General features: G+C 46.6%; 1 protein-coding gene across 1 annotated transcript in view; it reads left to right on the top strand.

Moving 5' to 3' along the window:
• The window catches only part of HS3ST4 (heparan sulfate-glucosamine 3-sulfotransferase 4), a gene marked incomplete at both ends in the record, with an annotated part of 387,982 nt that extends 378,049 nt beyond the window's left edge, over positions 1-9,933 (top strand). Inside the window, one exon of the mRNA XM_082857517.1 lies at positions 9,297-9,933. Coding sequence (XP_082713643.1) covers positions 9,297-9,933 — 637 coding nt within the window. The remainder of the gene's footprint in view (positions 1-9,296) is intronic.
• Between the last annotated feature and the right edge of the window lie 4,451 nt (positions 9,934-14,384).

Raw genomic sequence — 14,384 nt, 5'->3', positions numbered from 1 at the left:
CAGACTCAGCAGGAGCAAGCAGGGCTTGGCCAGCCGCAGGATGCAGGTGAGAAGGAAGCAGGGCTGGCAGCACCCCCAAGGCAGTGATGAGCAGACACACAGCTGGGAGTGCAGTGTGCGGCGGAGAGACCTGGAACGGGGCCTTCCCGAGAGGAGCCCTCTCCTGTCACCGTCTGTTAGATCGTGAGCACAAGGTGCCCAGGTGCTGACGCCTCCATAATCATCATTTAATTGTGGCACCTGCCCTTTGAAACGCCGAGCCCGAGGAAAGAAAATACAATAAAACAGCTAATAGAAGTTGGTGTGTGAGGTTCTGCAGTGGGACACTCTGTGAATGTGTATGAATAAAGGATCAGAGAAGTATACTCTGGGTGGAATCCCCAGTCAGGGGCAGGTGAAGTGAGCCGTAATCTTGTGAATTCAAAATCAGGGAGCATCTTGTTTTCGAATCTCTGGAGTGAGATGGTCCAATAACAAGAGAGGAGGGATTGGAGGGAGAGTTGTGGGTAAGAAGGCACTGATGGAGCTGAGGTTGTAAGTAGGCAAAGGTTTAGATTTTAGAACCCTGCTTCCCAACCTGTGGGCTTCAGGATTATTGCAGAGACCTTCACATCCCTATAGATACCAAACACTGAGTATAAACTACATCAATAAAAATCTCATACACACACATATGCGCACACATGGCCACATTCAAAAATGTAGATTCAGTGGCGATGACTCAGCCACAAATTCATTTTAAGGGATTGTCAAATTCATAGTTGTTTTTTGTCCATATGTGTTTTCTAAATCAAACCATATGGGGCTTCCCTGGCGGCGCAGTGGTTGAGAGTCTGCCTGCCGATGCAGGGGACGCGGGTTCGTGTCCCGGTCCGGGAGGATCCCACGTGCCGCGGAGCGGCTGGGCCCGTGAGCCATGGCCGCTGAGCCTGCGCGTCCGGAGCCTGTGCTCCGCAACGGGAGAGGCCGCAGCAGTGAGAGGCCCGAGTACCGCAAAAACAAAAACAAAAACAAAATCCATATGAACAAGTCAGCTTCTGTCATATGGTGGCCTCTTGATGCTGAAGCCCTGGGGGGGAACTGGGAAAAGCCAGGGGTGACAAGGAGAAATAGAAGCAAGCCTAGGATTTGTGCCATGTGAGGTATGGGCCCCATAAAGTGGCCAAGCTCTGCCTAGCACTGAAGCTTCCCAAATGCTTGGGCAGCCTGGGATGGCGAGGAGAAAGAGATTTCTAGGAATTCACTGGAATCTATGCTAAACGGAAGCTGTTTGGTGCTCTCAGAGTGGGTCGTATCAACGCCCATTGGAGACGTGGGTTTCCATGAATCAGGGTCATCATTTACAGAGGGGTGTATATATTAGGCAACCAGTAATAGGCATTTAGATTCAGAGTGTAAACAAGGCTGGTCTCCTTCACTCATTCGACAGATAAATTTGTCTGTACCTACTATGTGCTACGTTACACTAGCAGCAATAACAAGGGGGGACACTTATCAATACTTGCTCTGTGCCAGGATGCCTGATACCTTTTCTTCTGAATGAGGAGGAGATGCTATTATACCCATTTGACAGATGATGGAACTGAGGATAAAAGACATGAAATGAGTTGCTAAAGCCACTTGTGGTTCAGAGATGGAACCCCGAAGTCAAACGCTGAGCCACCCGCCTTTGTCAGGATGAGCACCCACTGACAAGCTTCTAAAGGAGGTGACTGTGGACTCTGGAATCAAGTCGACCCTCAGCCAGGAGTGATTCTCCACCTGAAACTCATGGGACTCCATGAATCCTCAGAGACAAGGATAGACCTCACAGACTATTTTTATTCTTTCAGGAGATGTGAACTTCTTCAGGGCACATCTTGCTCTTCATTTTATCTCCTAATGTACCTGGCACACGACAGTTGCCAAATTCATGAACAGATAAATGGTTTTCTCTCTTTTTCTTTCATAGATCCTAAAATATCTGTACCTGCCTGGCACAAACTTTAAAACCAACGAAGTGCCTGGGATCCGGGTTTGCTCTTTTCTGCCACAATGTGGTCATGTGTCGGGCTTCCCTGGTGGCGCAGTGGTTGAGAGTCCGCCTGCCGATGCAGGGGACGCGGGTTCGTGCCCCGGTCCGGGAAGATCCCACATGCCGCGGAGCGGCTGGGCCCGTGAGCCATGGCCGCTGAGCCTGTGCGTCCGGAGCCTGTGCTCCGCAACGGGAGAGGCCACAGCAGTGAGAGGCCCGCGTACTGAAAAAGAAAACCACAACACTGTGGTCATGTGTCATTCAAAACTGGAATGCTTTCCTCATTCTTCTCCAGTTATTAAAACTCTTTGTGTTTCTTCAAAGCCCAGCTCCTTCTGTTTGCCTTCTTCCTCCCCTTCCTTCCTCAGTCCTTTCCTTCCTCTTGTCTTCATTTCTCCTTCCTGTCGCTTCTAGGTGCCTTCATTCTTTGCTTCCGCTCTCTCCCTCCTTTCCTCTCCTCTGCCCTCACTTTGCTGTCACCTCCTTCTCCCTCTTGGTGGCAGGTGTGATTTTGTCTGAAAAGCGACCTCTGCCCACACCAGAGATGCGCCATCTGAAGCACAGACCACTTTACAAACATGGGAAGTTCAGGTGTGTCCTTCAAAGGACTCGCAGTCTGTTGCAGGGCAGGTACCATGCCTGCTTTGGCGTCGCTATATACCCGACATCATAAGCACCGGCAAACACTCGTTGGAATGAATGAGGGAGTTCATATTAACACAGCCCTTTCATGGTACAGGTCCAGAGAGGGAAAAGTCCTTGTCCTCAATGCATTTGGCAAGTTAGTTCTTAAGTCAGAGCTATAACTCAGGATCCCTTCTTTCTCACCTTCCATTTGGTCCTTAGCCGTATGGCCCTGGCAAAGGCTGCTTTTCTTGGGTCTTTACATAACAAATGTGGTTTCCAAAGGGTTTGACTTTTCATCTTCAGGGATTCCAGGATTCATAAACTTGGATTTGAAAAGCAGCATGAACTTTCCAAAAGAATGAGGCCGAAAAGTAGTCCTGAGCGGGGTTTATTGTCTCTTTGACTCAGTTTCCATATCTCTATAATGGGCTCAGTGAATTGTATGCTCCTTGTGCAGTTCAGCCAGAATAATATGTGAAATTGCCCGTCTCGATGCTTGGCAAGTAGCAGGCGCCCGATTGAATTTCTAAGTTTCTTTCCTCAGTGTAGAAGAAACAGCCTTACCTCATGCCCTGGCTCTAACCACCATTCTCTTGGGTTACAGTTTATCTGGAGGTCTCAGAAAATATTGCTCATTTATGCACCATTTATCCCACTGGATAATGCATTTGGGAAAATGTGAGGTGCCCATATACCTCTGATTCAGGCAAGCGAAAGGCAAGCTCAGCTGCTAACCCTTCCAGAGAGCACGGGCTCTTTACATCTAATACGGGTGACTGCCTTCTCCCTCGGCGTTCGTGATGGTGTCCATTTGCTTCAATTGATGACGCCCCGGAGAGAGATGTCGCAAATTGAACGGTGGAGTTTGATCTGGCAAGAATTTCTGGGGCTTCTGGCCTGGGTTTCTGTAACTCCCAGGGGTGAGTCAGTGACAGCCCACCTTTACAACACACATAGTGAGGCTCAGTTTAAGATTCAGCTTTGCCATCTACCAGCAGAGTGACCTTGGGCCAGTCACGTAACCTTGTTGAGCCTCTGTCGTTTGGTTAAGCATTGCCAGGCAGTAACTAAGAGCTCTGGCTAAAGTTCACCACAGACCTGGGGTTGAATTTCAACGCTACCTCCTGTTACTTTGGACTAACAGATCAATTTCACTGAGCCTCAGTTTCCTGACCTCCGAAGTGGTGAAGGGAGTAGTACCTTCTTAAGAAAGTTGTTTTAAAAATTCACGGCTAATGTATTGCGAGCCTACTATCTGTGAGGCAATCTTTTAGGCATTAACTCATATCATTGTCACAAAATCCCTATGAAATGGGTATTATCAGTATGACGCCTGTTTTCCAGATGATGCAACTGAGACACAAAGTACTTGGGTTAGTAATTTGCCCGGAGTCACAGAGCTGATAAGTGGATCCAAATTTGGTTCCTCTGGAGGCTATGCTCTTCACCACCAGGCTGTAGAGCCCAGTGTCTGAACGTGCTTAGAGACACTGATCTGGTGTCAGAATTTGAACTCTCAACCACCAAACGGCACAGAGTGAGCACTGGATAAATGGCGTATGATAACTACTGTAGGATCGCTATTGTTGTTGTTTCCTATGAAGCCCTGGATGCTGACCTGCGTCCGGATGGGGCTTGTGCTCCGCCCAGCTCCCCCACCAGCAGAGTGGAGGTGGTGGAGGGCGAGCGAGTTGGATCGTGTCTCATAAACATTTGGGGTTGTGAGAGCAGCTGTGTGATCTTGCAGGCTGATTCTCGCTTCAGGACTGTGTGTTGACGCTGATGTCACGGCTGCTCTGAGCACCCCAGATACTGTTAACGAGCCGTTCCAAGCCCAGATGCAGTGTTTTCTCACCATATGGTACACACTGCAGTGCAGGGTCCTTCAGATGAGGGATGGCTTGGAATTCAGAAACACGGAACCCCACGTGAGGGAAACCTACTTAGAGGAGCCCTCCAAGCTCCCCAATTCTCCTGAATGCTGGGGATCCTGTTTCCATTCGTATGTCATTCGTTCATTCGTCTAATAACCACACATAGTTATGGGGCAGCTGCCACGCGGCAGACACTGGGGATACAAAGGTGAATAAAACATTGCCCACGGCTTCCGGAAACTGAGCTTAGCCATGGAGGCGTGGGAACCAACCATATTATGACATTCTCCTAAGCTCTGTAATACAGGAAGTTATCAAAGACCCTGGAAATTCAAAGGAGTTAGTGAAAATCTTTGCTATGGAATTTAAAGATTTGCTTTGCACACCAGCATCTGAATGCTTTTCCTTATCCAGGAGAACTCCCCAGATAGGCAGAGGTTAGGTCCCACCTTCTACTCGTGAAGGTGAAGAGAATCTGACATTCCTTCACCCTACTTTCTGGCAGGTGGGCTGTGAACTCATGATATAAATGTCCACCTCCAACTGGGATCTCCCTTGAGTTCCAGACTCCTGTATCAGGATGATTACTCAACTCCTTCACTTGAGTATTTCAGATTCCAAGTCCAAAATCAGACCTGGTATCTTCCCCTGAAACTACCTTCTTTCTCAGTTGTCTCCACGTCAATAAACTGCACTACTACTTACCATTAGCTCAGGCCAACAATCTTGGAGTCTTCTATGATACTCTCTGTCTCTCTCTTGCACACACATCCCAACCATCCTAAAGGACTGTTGGCCCTACCTTTTAAAGGCATCCTAATTGTAAACACTGCTTCCCAGGTTGCCCTCTCCACCTGCATTCCTGCCACCCCCATCTCTAACCTGCTCTCCTGAAATGGCCTCATAGCAGGCTGCCTTCCTTCTGCTCTTGCCACATGCCTGTGTGTTCTCAGTAAAGCAGCCAGGAAAAAAAAAATCTCTTAAAATGTAAATTTTATGTTGTCTTGTTTCATGTTCTTCAGTGGTTTCTCATCACACATGGAATAAAACCCAGTGTCTTCCCGTGGCCCCTAAGACCCCCTGTGGTCTTTCCCTCCCCACCCCTTGACCTTATTTTCTCACTTCCTTAGCTTTGCTCACTCCCCTGTGGCATGACTGGTCTCCTCCCCATTCCTCAAGCACGTAGAGATATGAGAACATGGGCAGTCAAAATGTCAGACCCAGTCGAGAAGAACTTCCCTAAAACCAGGAGAGAGAAGGAAACTTGGGATGAATCATTCCTGAGAAAGTAGAGGGAGACAACATCCAAAGCCCGCTTTGGGAGAAGTTGGTCTTACACGTAGACTGCCCTCTCTAGTCTTTTAGGAAGAGAGACACTAGGATAGATACAGAAATAGCTGCTGGGTCGTGGGCCCAGGTGAGAAGACTGGTGAGGGGACAAGGCCTGAGAAATGACCAGATTAGGACAACAAAACCCATCACAACAAAGCCTCACCGTAGGACAGGAGATGAATGGTTTATTCATCCATTCGTTCAACAGGTATTTATTCAGCACCTGCTCTTTGCCAGAAACTGGTGGTAGGTGTTTGCTTGGCCAGCGAGCTTAGGAACCAAGGATATACTCACCCAGAGAGACTTCGAAAAAGTATCTTTAGGTTCTGAGTCTATTTCCTTCTCTCTAAAAGTGAAATAGTAATGATACCCCGCTCTGTTGATTAAAATAGTCATTTATGTGATGCTATAAAGAACTCTCCTTTTATCAGATGTCGTAGTAACACTGGAAGCTCTGTCAGGGAACGGACCTTGTCTGTTTTGTTCACTAGTATATTGCCATTTATGGAAGTGAGCGTTTATGGAACAAAGGAATGAATGAATGAATATAACTGATTCAGAATCATTTTTGGAAAGGGGGTACTGCTACTTCATTGATTTTGAGCAGTTACTGGATAGCTTCTTACCAGCAAAAAATCCTGTGTATCTCATGCAACAACAGTTGTATCTTGGCTTAATGAGATAGATGGTTTTACCATGTGTGCCCCAAATGCAGGAACTGTCCTCAAGTGCGTGGTGTAATCCATCTGTAACATGACGATCAAAGCCGTTTAGGCGCCTCCGCTCCCTCTACCTTCTCTATTGCCTTCTCTAGCCCCGCTCCTCTCATTGCCTTTTGCACCAAGCACTGAGCTGGTCACATAATTACTCCTATACACGCCGGCTTATAGGCTGGGTACCATTTATCTCAGATGCTTCAGATAAAAGACTCGAGATCAACACAGATCTTGACAGACTGTAACAATTAGCTGAAGTGAAGGAGATGAATTTGTCAACGTAAAGATAAACACTGAGGTCTAAGAAGTGACTGGCAGAGACTGGAGGAGAAGAAAAACCTAGCAGCTGCTCCTTGCTAAAGGAAAATACAGCAAATTAAAAGAAGCAAGATATATCTGAGGGGCAAAAATCTGGAAGAGGCCATGTAAAAAGATCTATCTTCAGCATTTTTTGCATCAACACTTATTTAATATTTTTATACTATGAAATGAGTTCTGTAATAAAAGAAGAGAATCTCTCTCTCCAACTGGAAGAAAAGTAGGATATCAGTATATTCTTTCAACTTGAACTGCACTAGTAACAGCTTCCCCATTGCTCACCAGCCTCCAGATCAGGAAGAACGGTTGATGACACTGGCTTGAATCAGAATATCCTTCTTTTCTAGATCAGTTCCTTAGTTCCCATGTTGTTCACCTTTTCCATGTGGTCAAACGGAAATATCTTCTCCTTACTCTTCTCTAAGAATTGCTGTGCCAATGCTCTTGTGCCTCTTAAAATTCTGGCATTCACTGGACGGTATTCTAAGTGATTTACCTGCCTTATCGCGTTCAATCTACATTACAATCCTATAAGGGAGGGACTCTTGTTAACCCTATTTTTTAGATGAGAAAATGGAGATTCAGAGTAGGTTTAGTCACTTCATCAAGGTGACATAGGTAGTCAGAAGTCTTAAATCAGGCACACGTGACTCCCGTAAAACGGTGGTCCTGAGCCCCGCCCCTCCAGACGTCACAATTAAACCTGATAAGAGCCAAACAGGCACACAAACATGAACACTTTCAAAATACTGGGGAGAGAATATCAGTTCAAGATGAGCATGATTATTTATGGCCAGGGCTATTGCTTTGATCTGAAAACTCCTCACTGCCCAACCATTATACACGAACCACATCAACCTCCATGTGAATTTCTCTACATTAGGCAAGTGCCTATTGCCTGATAGAAATGCTTGCCGAGAACGCTCAGAACCCAGTAGCAATTAACTATTGACAGAGCATGTGAATTAGAGATAAAAGAAGAATCCTTCCTTCTCCACACACGCAATAGTAAATACATTTAATTATGGTAGGGGAAGCTGAGGGATCTTCGTCTGTATTAAGTTTTATTAGCTGAGACACTTAAAAGCATGTCATCATAACAAAGAGGTCTTGTGTAATCCTAAATGTACCACTTTGGTGCAAGGCTCGGAAGTGAATGGACTTAATGGAGATGGATGGAGCACGTGGTGGCAGATGGCCTGCTGTACCGACAGGTACAAGTACATCAAACTCCTTTAATCTCTTGAAGTTCCCAAGTAAGACAAGGCCACTCTGAAGGCAAACATGGATGGAGGGGTGGGTTTGGAGAAGCAACCTTGGGAAGGAAACCAAGAGATATGGGTCCTGCTGTGGGATCTATCACTGGCAAAGAAGAAATTCCATGTATAAAACGAATTCTATGCTAGATGCTGTCACACTGTATGTCACACTATATATCATTCGTTTCATCCTCAACTGAACTTGAAGCAAGTTTTAGGATTTTTACAGATGAGGATAATAAGGCTCAGGGATGTGATTCAAATTGCTGAGGTCACAAAGCCTGTCTGATTCCCTGTCTCTGGGCTTCAGTTTCCTCATTTGCATAAAGATGCCTTTGGATTAGGTTAGGGGTCAAGAAATGTTTTCTTAAAGGGCCAGATAGGAAATATGTTCAGCTTTGCATGTCATATAGTCTCTGTTGCAACTACTCCACTCTGCTGATGTAGATGCAAAAAGCAGCCACAGAAAGGAATGTGTGGCCATGTTCCAATAAAAGTTTATTTATAAGCATTGAAATTTGAATTACATATAATTTTCATGCATCACAAAATTTTAGTCTTATTATTTTGTTTTTTTCCCCATCCTTTAAAGATGAAAAATCATTCTTAGCTGTGGGCCATACAATGACAGGAGGCAGGTAGTAGTTTGCCAACCCCTGGACTAGATCATCTTTGAGGTCTTGTTGAGCTCAAACGCTCTCTCAAAGATACTACAACAATCATATCCATGATTTATTAAGATCTTACACATGCCACATTCTGTGCCAAATGCTTTAAAAGCATTATCTCCCTTAATCTTTTTACAACTGTGTGAAGTAGGTGCTATCATTGTCTTCATTTCAGAGATTATAAAACTAATACATAGAGAAATTAAGAGTCGATCTAGGTTAAACATAACTGGTAAGAGATAGAGCAGAAATTTAAATGGAGGTGCATAAGATTCCCATGAATGAATTGCGCAAGCTTTATGCTGCTTTTTCTGATAATACTATAATCAGAACTATAGAGGGATATATAGTCCAAAAAGAACTCCCAAGTATACATGAATTTTATTGGGTAGCTCCCCACTGGGCTATTTATAGCATACATTTCGTGCAACAAGTTCAGTTATTTCTGGACAGGAATAATCACTCTTTTGTTTTCCTCCGTCTTCCAGAAATGTGATGCCTAAGACTTTGGATGGGCAGTTAACCATGGAGAAGACACCAAGTTACTTTGTGACAAATGAGGCCCCCAAGCGCATCCACTCCATGGCCAAGGACATCAAACTCATCGTGGTGGTGAGAAACCCCGTGACCAGGGCCATCTCCGATTACACCCAGACACTGTCAAAGAAACCCGAGATCCCCACCTTCGAGGTGCTGGCCTTCAAAAATCGGACCCTAGGGCTGATCGATGCCTCCTGGAGCGCCATTCGAATAGGGATCTATGCTCTGCATCTGGAAAACTGGCTCCAGTATTTCCCCCTCTCTCAGATCCTCTTCGTCAGCGGTGAGCGACTCATAGTGGACCCGGCCGGGGAAATGGCCAAAGTACAGGATTTTCTAGGCCTCAAGCGCGTTGTGACTGAGAAGCATTTCTATTTCAACAAAACCAAGGGGTTCCCTTGCCTAAAGAAGCCAGAAGACAGCAGCGCCCCCAGGTGCCTAGGCAAGAGCAAAGGTCGGACTCATCCCCGCATCGACCCCGATGTGATCCACAGACTGCGGAAATTCTACAAACCCTTCAACATGATGTTTTACCAAATGACTGGTCAAAATTTCCAGTGGGAACAGGAAGAGGGTGACAAATGAGGCTAGAGATGTGGAGGGAAGGCTGGTGAATAGCTAGGGAGGCTCCTTACCTGAGTCCTGAATCCCCCAGGGTCTGCAACCTCAGCCTTGCTGGGGTGCCAAGTAGATCTCCTCCTTTGTCCAATCAGGATTGCTTCCAACGCTGTTGACTTAGGCAAAGGGATGGATCCCATGGCATACTCATGAGGGTACCAGGCCTGCCTGGGTAGCAGCATCTGGTTGACCAGAAGGCCACCAGAATCCACTGCTGATTCTTGTCTTCTGCTCGTTAATCAAGTCTGAAGACAGGATACGTAAATAGTTGTCAAGGTCAGAGACAGTGGCATGAATGTTTGTTTAAATGACAAAAAAGAAAGGAAGGTCAACTTTTGGCCGGAGTCTCTCACTTTAATCTGGGAAGCCCGAGTTCTAGCCCCATATCTGGCAAAGGCCCCTGCTCTATCAACCTCTGCTTTGGCATCTTGCCAGAATACTGATTGTGGCCAATTGCTCCAGGACTCCTAGGGAGCAAGGTCCTCCCTCTTAAAGTGTCTCTAACCTTCTCCTTAAAGGTCTCGTCCCACAACCTTTGACTTACTCCCTCCTCACCTTATGAAGGCAGAGGCATGCATGTTTCTCACCAAAAAACGCTGACACCCCTGGAAGCCTTTCTAAGAGCCCCCGAAGCGGGGTTGAGTCTCTCTTTGTGAATATCCTGGGCGGTGGAGAAGCTTAGCCTGTGCCTCCTTAGAATCAGAATCACAGGGCTGCTCTCAGAGCAGGGGGGTCGCAGCAGAGCTCAGAGCCCTGAGGTTGGGAGAGATGAATGCCATCTCTGGGAGTGAAAAAAAGAAAGCCAGTCATTTTGGTGGGAGGTCTCCATCCCTGAAGACCCTCAGCCGCATGGTTCTGACACATGCTATCAGGATGGGCTCTGTCCCTTAGGGTCCCCAGAGGGGCGAGGACCAGAGAGCTGGCATGTCTTTGGTCGTGAATAACCTTTAGCAGCACAACCCACAGGGGATCGGTCACCATCCTTCTCTTTGTCCAACCGTCTCCCCTACATGGTCATCTCGTGCTTCCTTTGCTTAATTCAGAGATGGTACACATTGGGGCAGTGACAAGAGGGCTGACTCCATTTATCAGATCCAGTGTATGGGGGTGGGGGAGGGTAAGGGCTGTCTGCAGACGCCCCTATCAAGGGCTGCTGCATAAAATGTCCCTTCCCATTAGTTTGATTCCATTAAAATTCAGCATTTGACATAAAGCGCTCTTCACGGATCTCCAAAACCAGGAACTGTTCTAGCAAAATTGGAAATATGTATGAGTGGGGGGGGAGTGAAATCTGTTTGGCTGTTATTAAACTGTCATTTCTCCCGCTAACTGAAAACTGTGTTGTTATAAAGCTTAATGCAATCTGATTAATGGGTTTTGATGGTGTGTTTGTGTTGGTCACCTCCATTCCCACCTCTACCCCTACCCTCGAATTCTGGGAGTATCCCTTCTCTGGGATAGCCGGAAAGACCCAGATTAGAGAACCTTTCAGGGAATTCTGTCTGCAGGTCAGGATGATTCTTGAAATAGCACAAAGGAAGCAACTGCTGTAAGGGGTGCGGTACCCTCCTGTCTTAACCCATCCTGGCAAAGAATGGACTGACGTGCCAGATTCAGAAACAAATAAATTTTTTCCAGATAAGAAAGTGGTTATTGAGCTGAAGGCGACATATATGCCTTTACTACCAAAGTAAAAGGAGATAAATATAAAAATACGTACACACGTAGCCATCTACACCTACTGGAAAGAAGACAACGCCTGCTTAATCAGAAGAGTGTACTGTGGGCTAGCTGGTCTGGGGCCTTGTTTTATAAGCAAAGCAAGGAGTGGATCTAGTTAGTTACACACCAGAGGCAGATGTGTGGTGTTTTCAAGCTACAGCTTCCTAAGCTCACTGCAGCCTTTTTAAAGGATCAGAATTTCTAGGGTAGGGCCCAGACATCTATCCTTTCAAAAGATTCCATCTTATGGAAGGTGGGATTGAGAATGAGGGAAGTCTCACCTGTGTATTTCTTTGTCCCCTCATCCTCCTTCCTCCCCTCCTTTTATGCTTTTGTGGGGATTACTTCCGAGAGACATGGCCCCTAGGGTTCATGGCTTCCTTGAAGGAATAGGTCTCTTTGGGAGTTCAGTGACAACGAGGTAAGGGATGATCTTATAACTTAGGAGGTCAAAGGAGCAGCTGCTGGTAGGAAAGCTTGAAAGATGTTTTTCCACCAACTAAGGATGAGCATTACTCTAGCCTACCAGCATCTCTTCTGTGGTGGGTGGGCACCTATTAGCTCAGCCCCTCCATCACACCTGCTGTCCATGTGCCACCTCCCTGGCTGTCTGCCTGTCCCCATAAACCCAGAACATCAAGACCTTAAGTGCTGCTTAAAAAGAAACCTAGTAAGTATGCATCCTCACATAAAGAGGACAAGCGAATCCATTTTTAAAATGGTTAGCCCATGGTTAAGAAGCCATTTTGACCTGGGAAATCAAAGTGGGGAAACCTCCTTAAAGAATTTATCCGCTCTTGCATAGAACAGTAGGCTAAAGTTCTCTGGAGAGATAGGGCAGAGGCCTAAGCCTTGAGATCTGGAGGATTTTTATTTTAAGCATCTGTCTGGCGATATGGTTGAAAGCTCATGGCTCTGAAAAGAAATGCCAACTTGACATGTTTAAGTTCTCTTTTCGGCAGTGACTCCTCTAGCTTGATCCTTGTGACTTGGAGCGAGTCACTAAGCCACATCCCCTTCTTCCGTGGGGAAACTTGACAAAGGAATTAATTCCTATCCAGAAAAAGCTAAGTCAGCCTACTAAAATAGAATCAGGTTAATGATACTTCCGCCCTGTTTAAACACGAGCATGGCAACTCACGGGAGACTGAATTTTGTATTTGATTTCAATTAGCAAAACATAAATTATATTTAATGTTCTATTCCCTTCCCTTCCCTTGAATGGATGATTCACAGCCCTGGAAAGGCTGCTGCGAGTGGTTCGAAGATAAAAAAGGGAGAATTCATCCTTCCAAGTAGTGCAGCTGGCATTGTTCTCGTGTTCATCGCTTTTTGCAGGTAATAGTCTGTACCTGAAGGATATGAATGCCTTGACCTTATAACTGAGACCTCCCAGCTCAAAACACAATAGCAATAATAACAAAAACATTCAGCATCCCTATTTATCTTTAGACTGTGTATGAAAACGCTGATTCCAGAGTGGGAAGGATGTGGCCATTCACTGGGAATTCCCTGCAACTTCATGAGCCTCTTGGACCAAACTTTAAGTTCAGGGGAGTGTGGCCAGCGCATTCCCGTGGTACTGGGGGTCTTCATCTGAGTTTCACGTCGTTAAATCTTCAGCCCCTTGGTTCTGGCTCTCCGATCCTTCCAGCCTGTCTTCCCCCTTCCCGTTTGCCCATCCTCCACCTCATCCCCACCCCCCAAAACACCACTTCTGTCTCACTACTGTCAGAAGAAAGGTAGCTGGGTTTTGTTTGTTTGTTTTTTGTTTTTTGCGGTACGCGGGCCTCTCACTGCTGTGGCCTCTCCCATCGCGGAGCACAGGCTCCGGACGCGCAGGCTCAGCGGCCATGGCTCACGGGCCCAGTCGCTCTGCTCCGCGGCATGTGGGATCTTCCCGGAGCGGGGCACGAACCCGCGTCCCCTGCATCGGCAGGCGGACTCTCAACCGCTGTGCCACCAGGGAAGCCCAGTAGCTGGGTTTTATCCTTGCCTCCATCTTGGACAAGTAGCCTTCCCTATCTGAACCTTAGTTTTCCTATGTCAAAAACGGATGTATTTGATCCCCACTGGACTACCACCCAGAGTTGTTGTGATGACCAAACTGAATTAATAGGTGGGACGGTATTTGAAAAGAACACAGTGGATAGTGAGATGATGGTGGTGACCCTTCTGATGATCATGAAGAAGATGAGGGAGGAGAAGAAGGAAGGAGGCTCCCGATAGCCCTTCCAGAACAACATACCTTTACAGTATTTCAAGGGTGTATCTTTACTCAGACTGGACAATCATAAGAAGGCCAGGAAGAAGGGGACCACCATTGATTGTGCTCTGAGCTGAGGCCAGAAGAAAAGCCCTCTATAAATGGCTCAGAACTGGCTGGATTTCAGGCATTTAAATGAGAAATCTTCTCCCTACCCAGGTCAGGCCCCTCCCCCCCGCCCATGCCCAGACAGGGTCACCTCACTCTGGCCTTTCTCCTCACTCAAGGTTCTTTAAGATGCTACAAGTCACCAAGGCTCATTCACAAAGAGCCACACAGGTTCTCTTGAGATGGAAGTGGGAGTGAAGTTTTCAAGCTTCCAGGCTATGACTTCTGTGCTTGGAACTCTGACTCCTAAACGTTTACCTGCAAGATGAAGAAGCTTGAGAATCAGGGCAGGGGCTTGGGAGCAGGTCTCATACGTTTCTGG

The sequence above is a fragment of the Leucopleurus acutus genome (assembly GCF_964270905.1).
Source record: "Leucopleurus acutus genome assembly, chromosome: 16".
NCBI lineage: Eukaryota > Metazoa > Chordata > Mammalia > Artiodactyla > Delphinidae > Leucopleurus > Leucopleurus acutus.
Note: the sequence above shows the minus strand (reverse complement) of the source record. Positions and strands in the feature narration are given on the sequence as shown.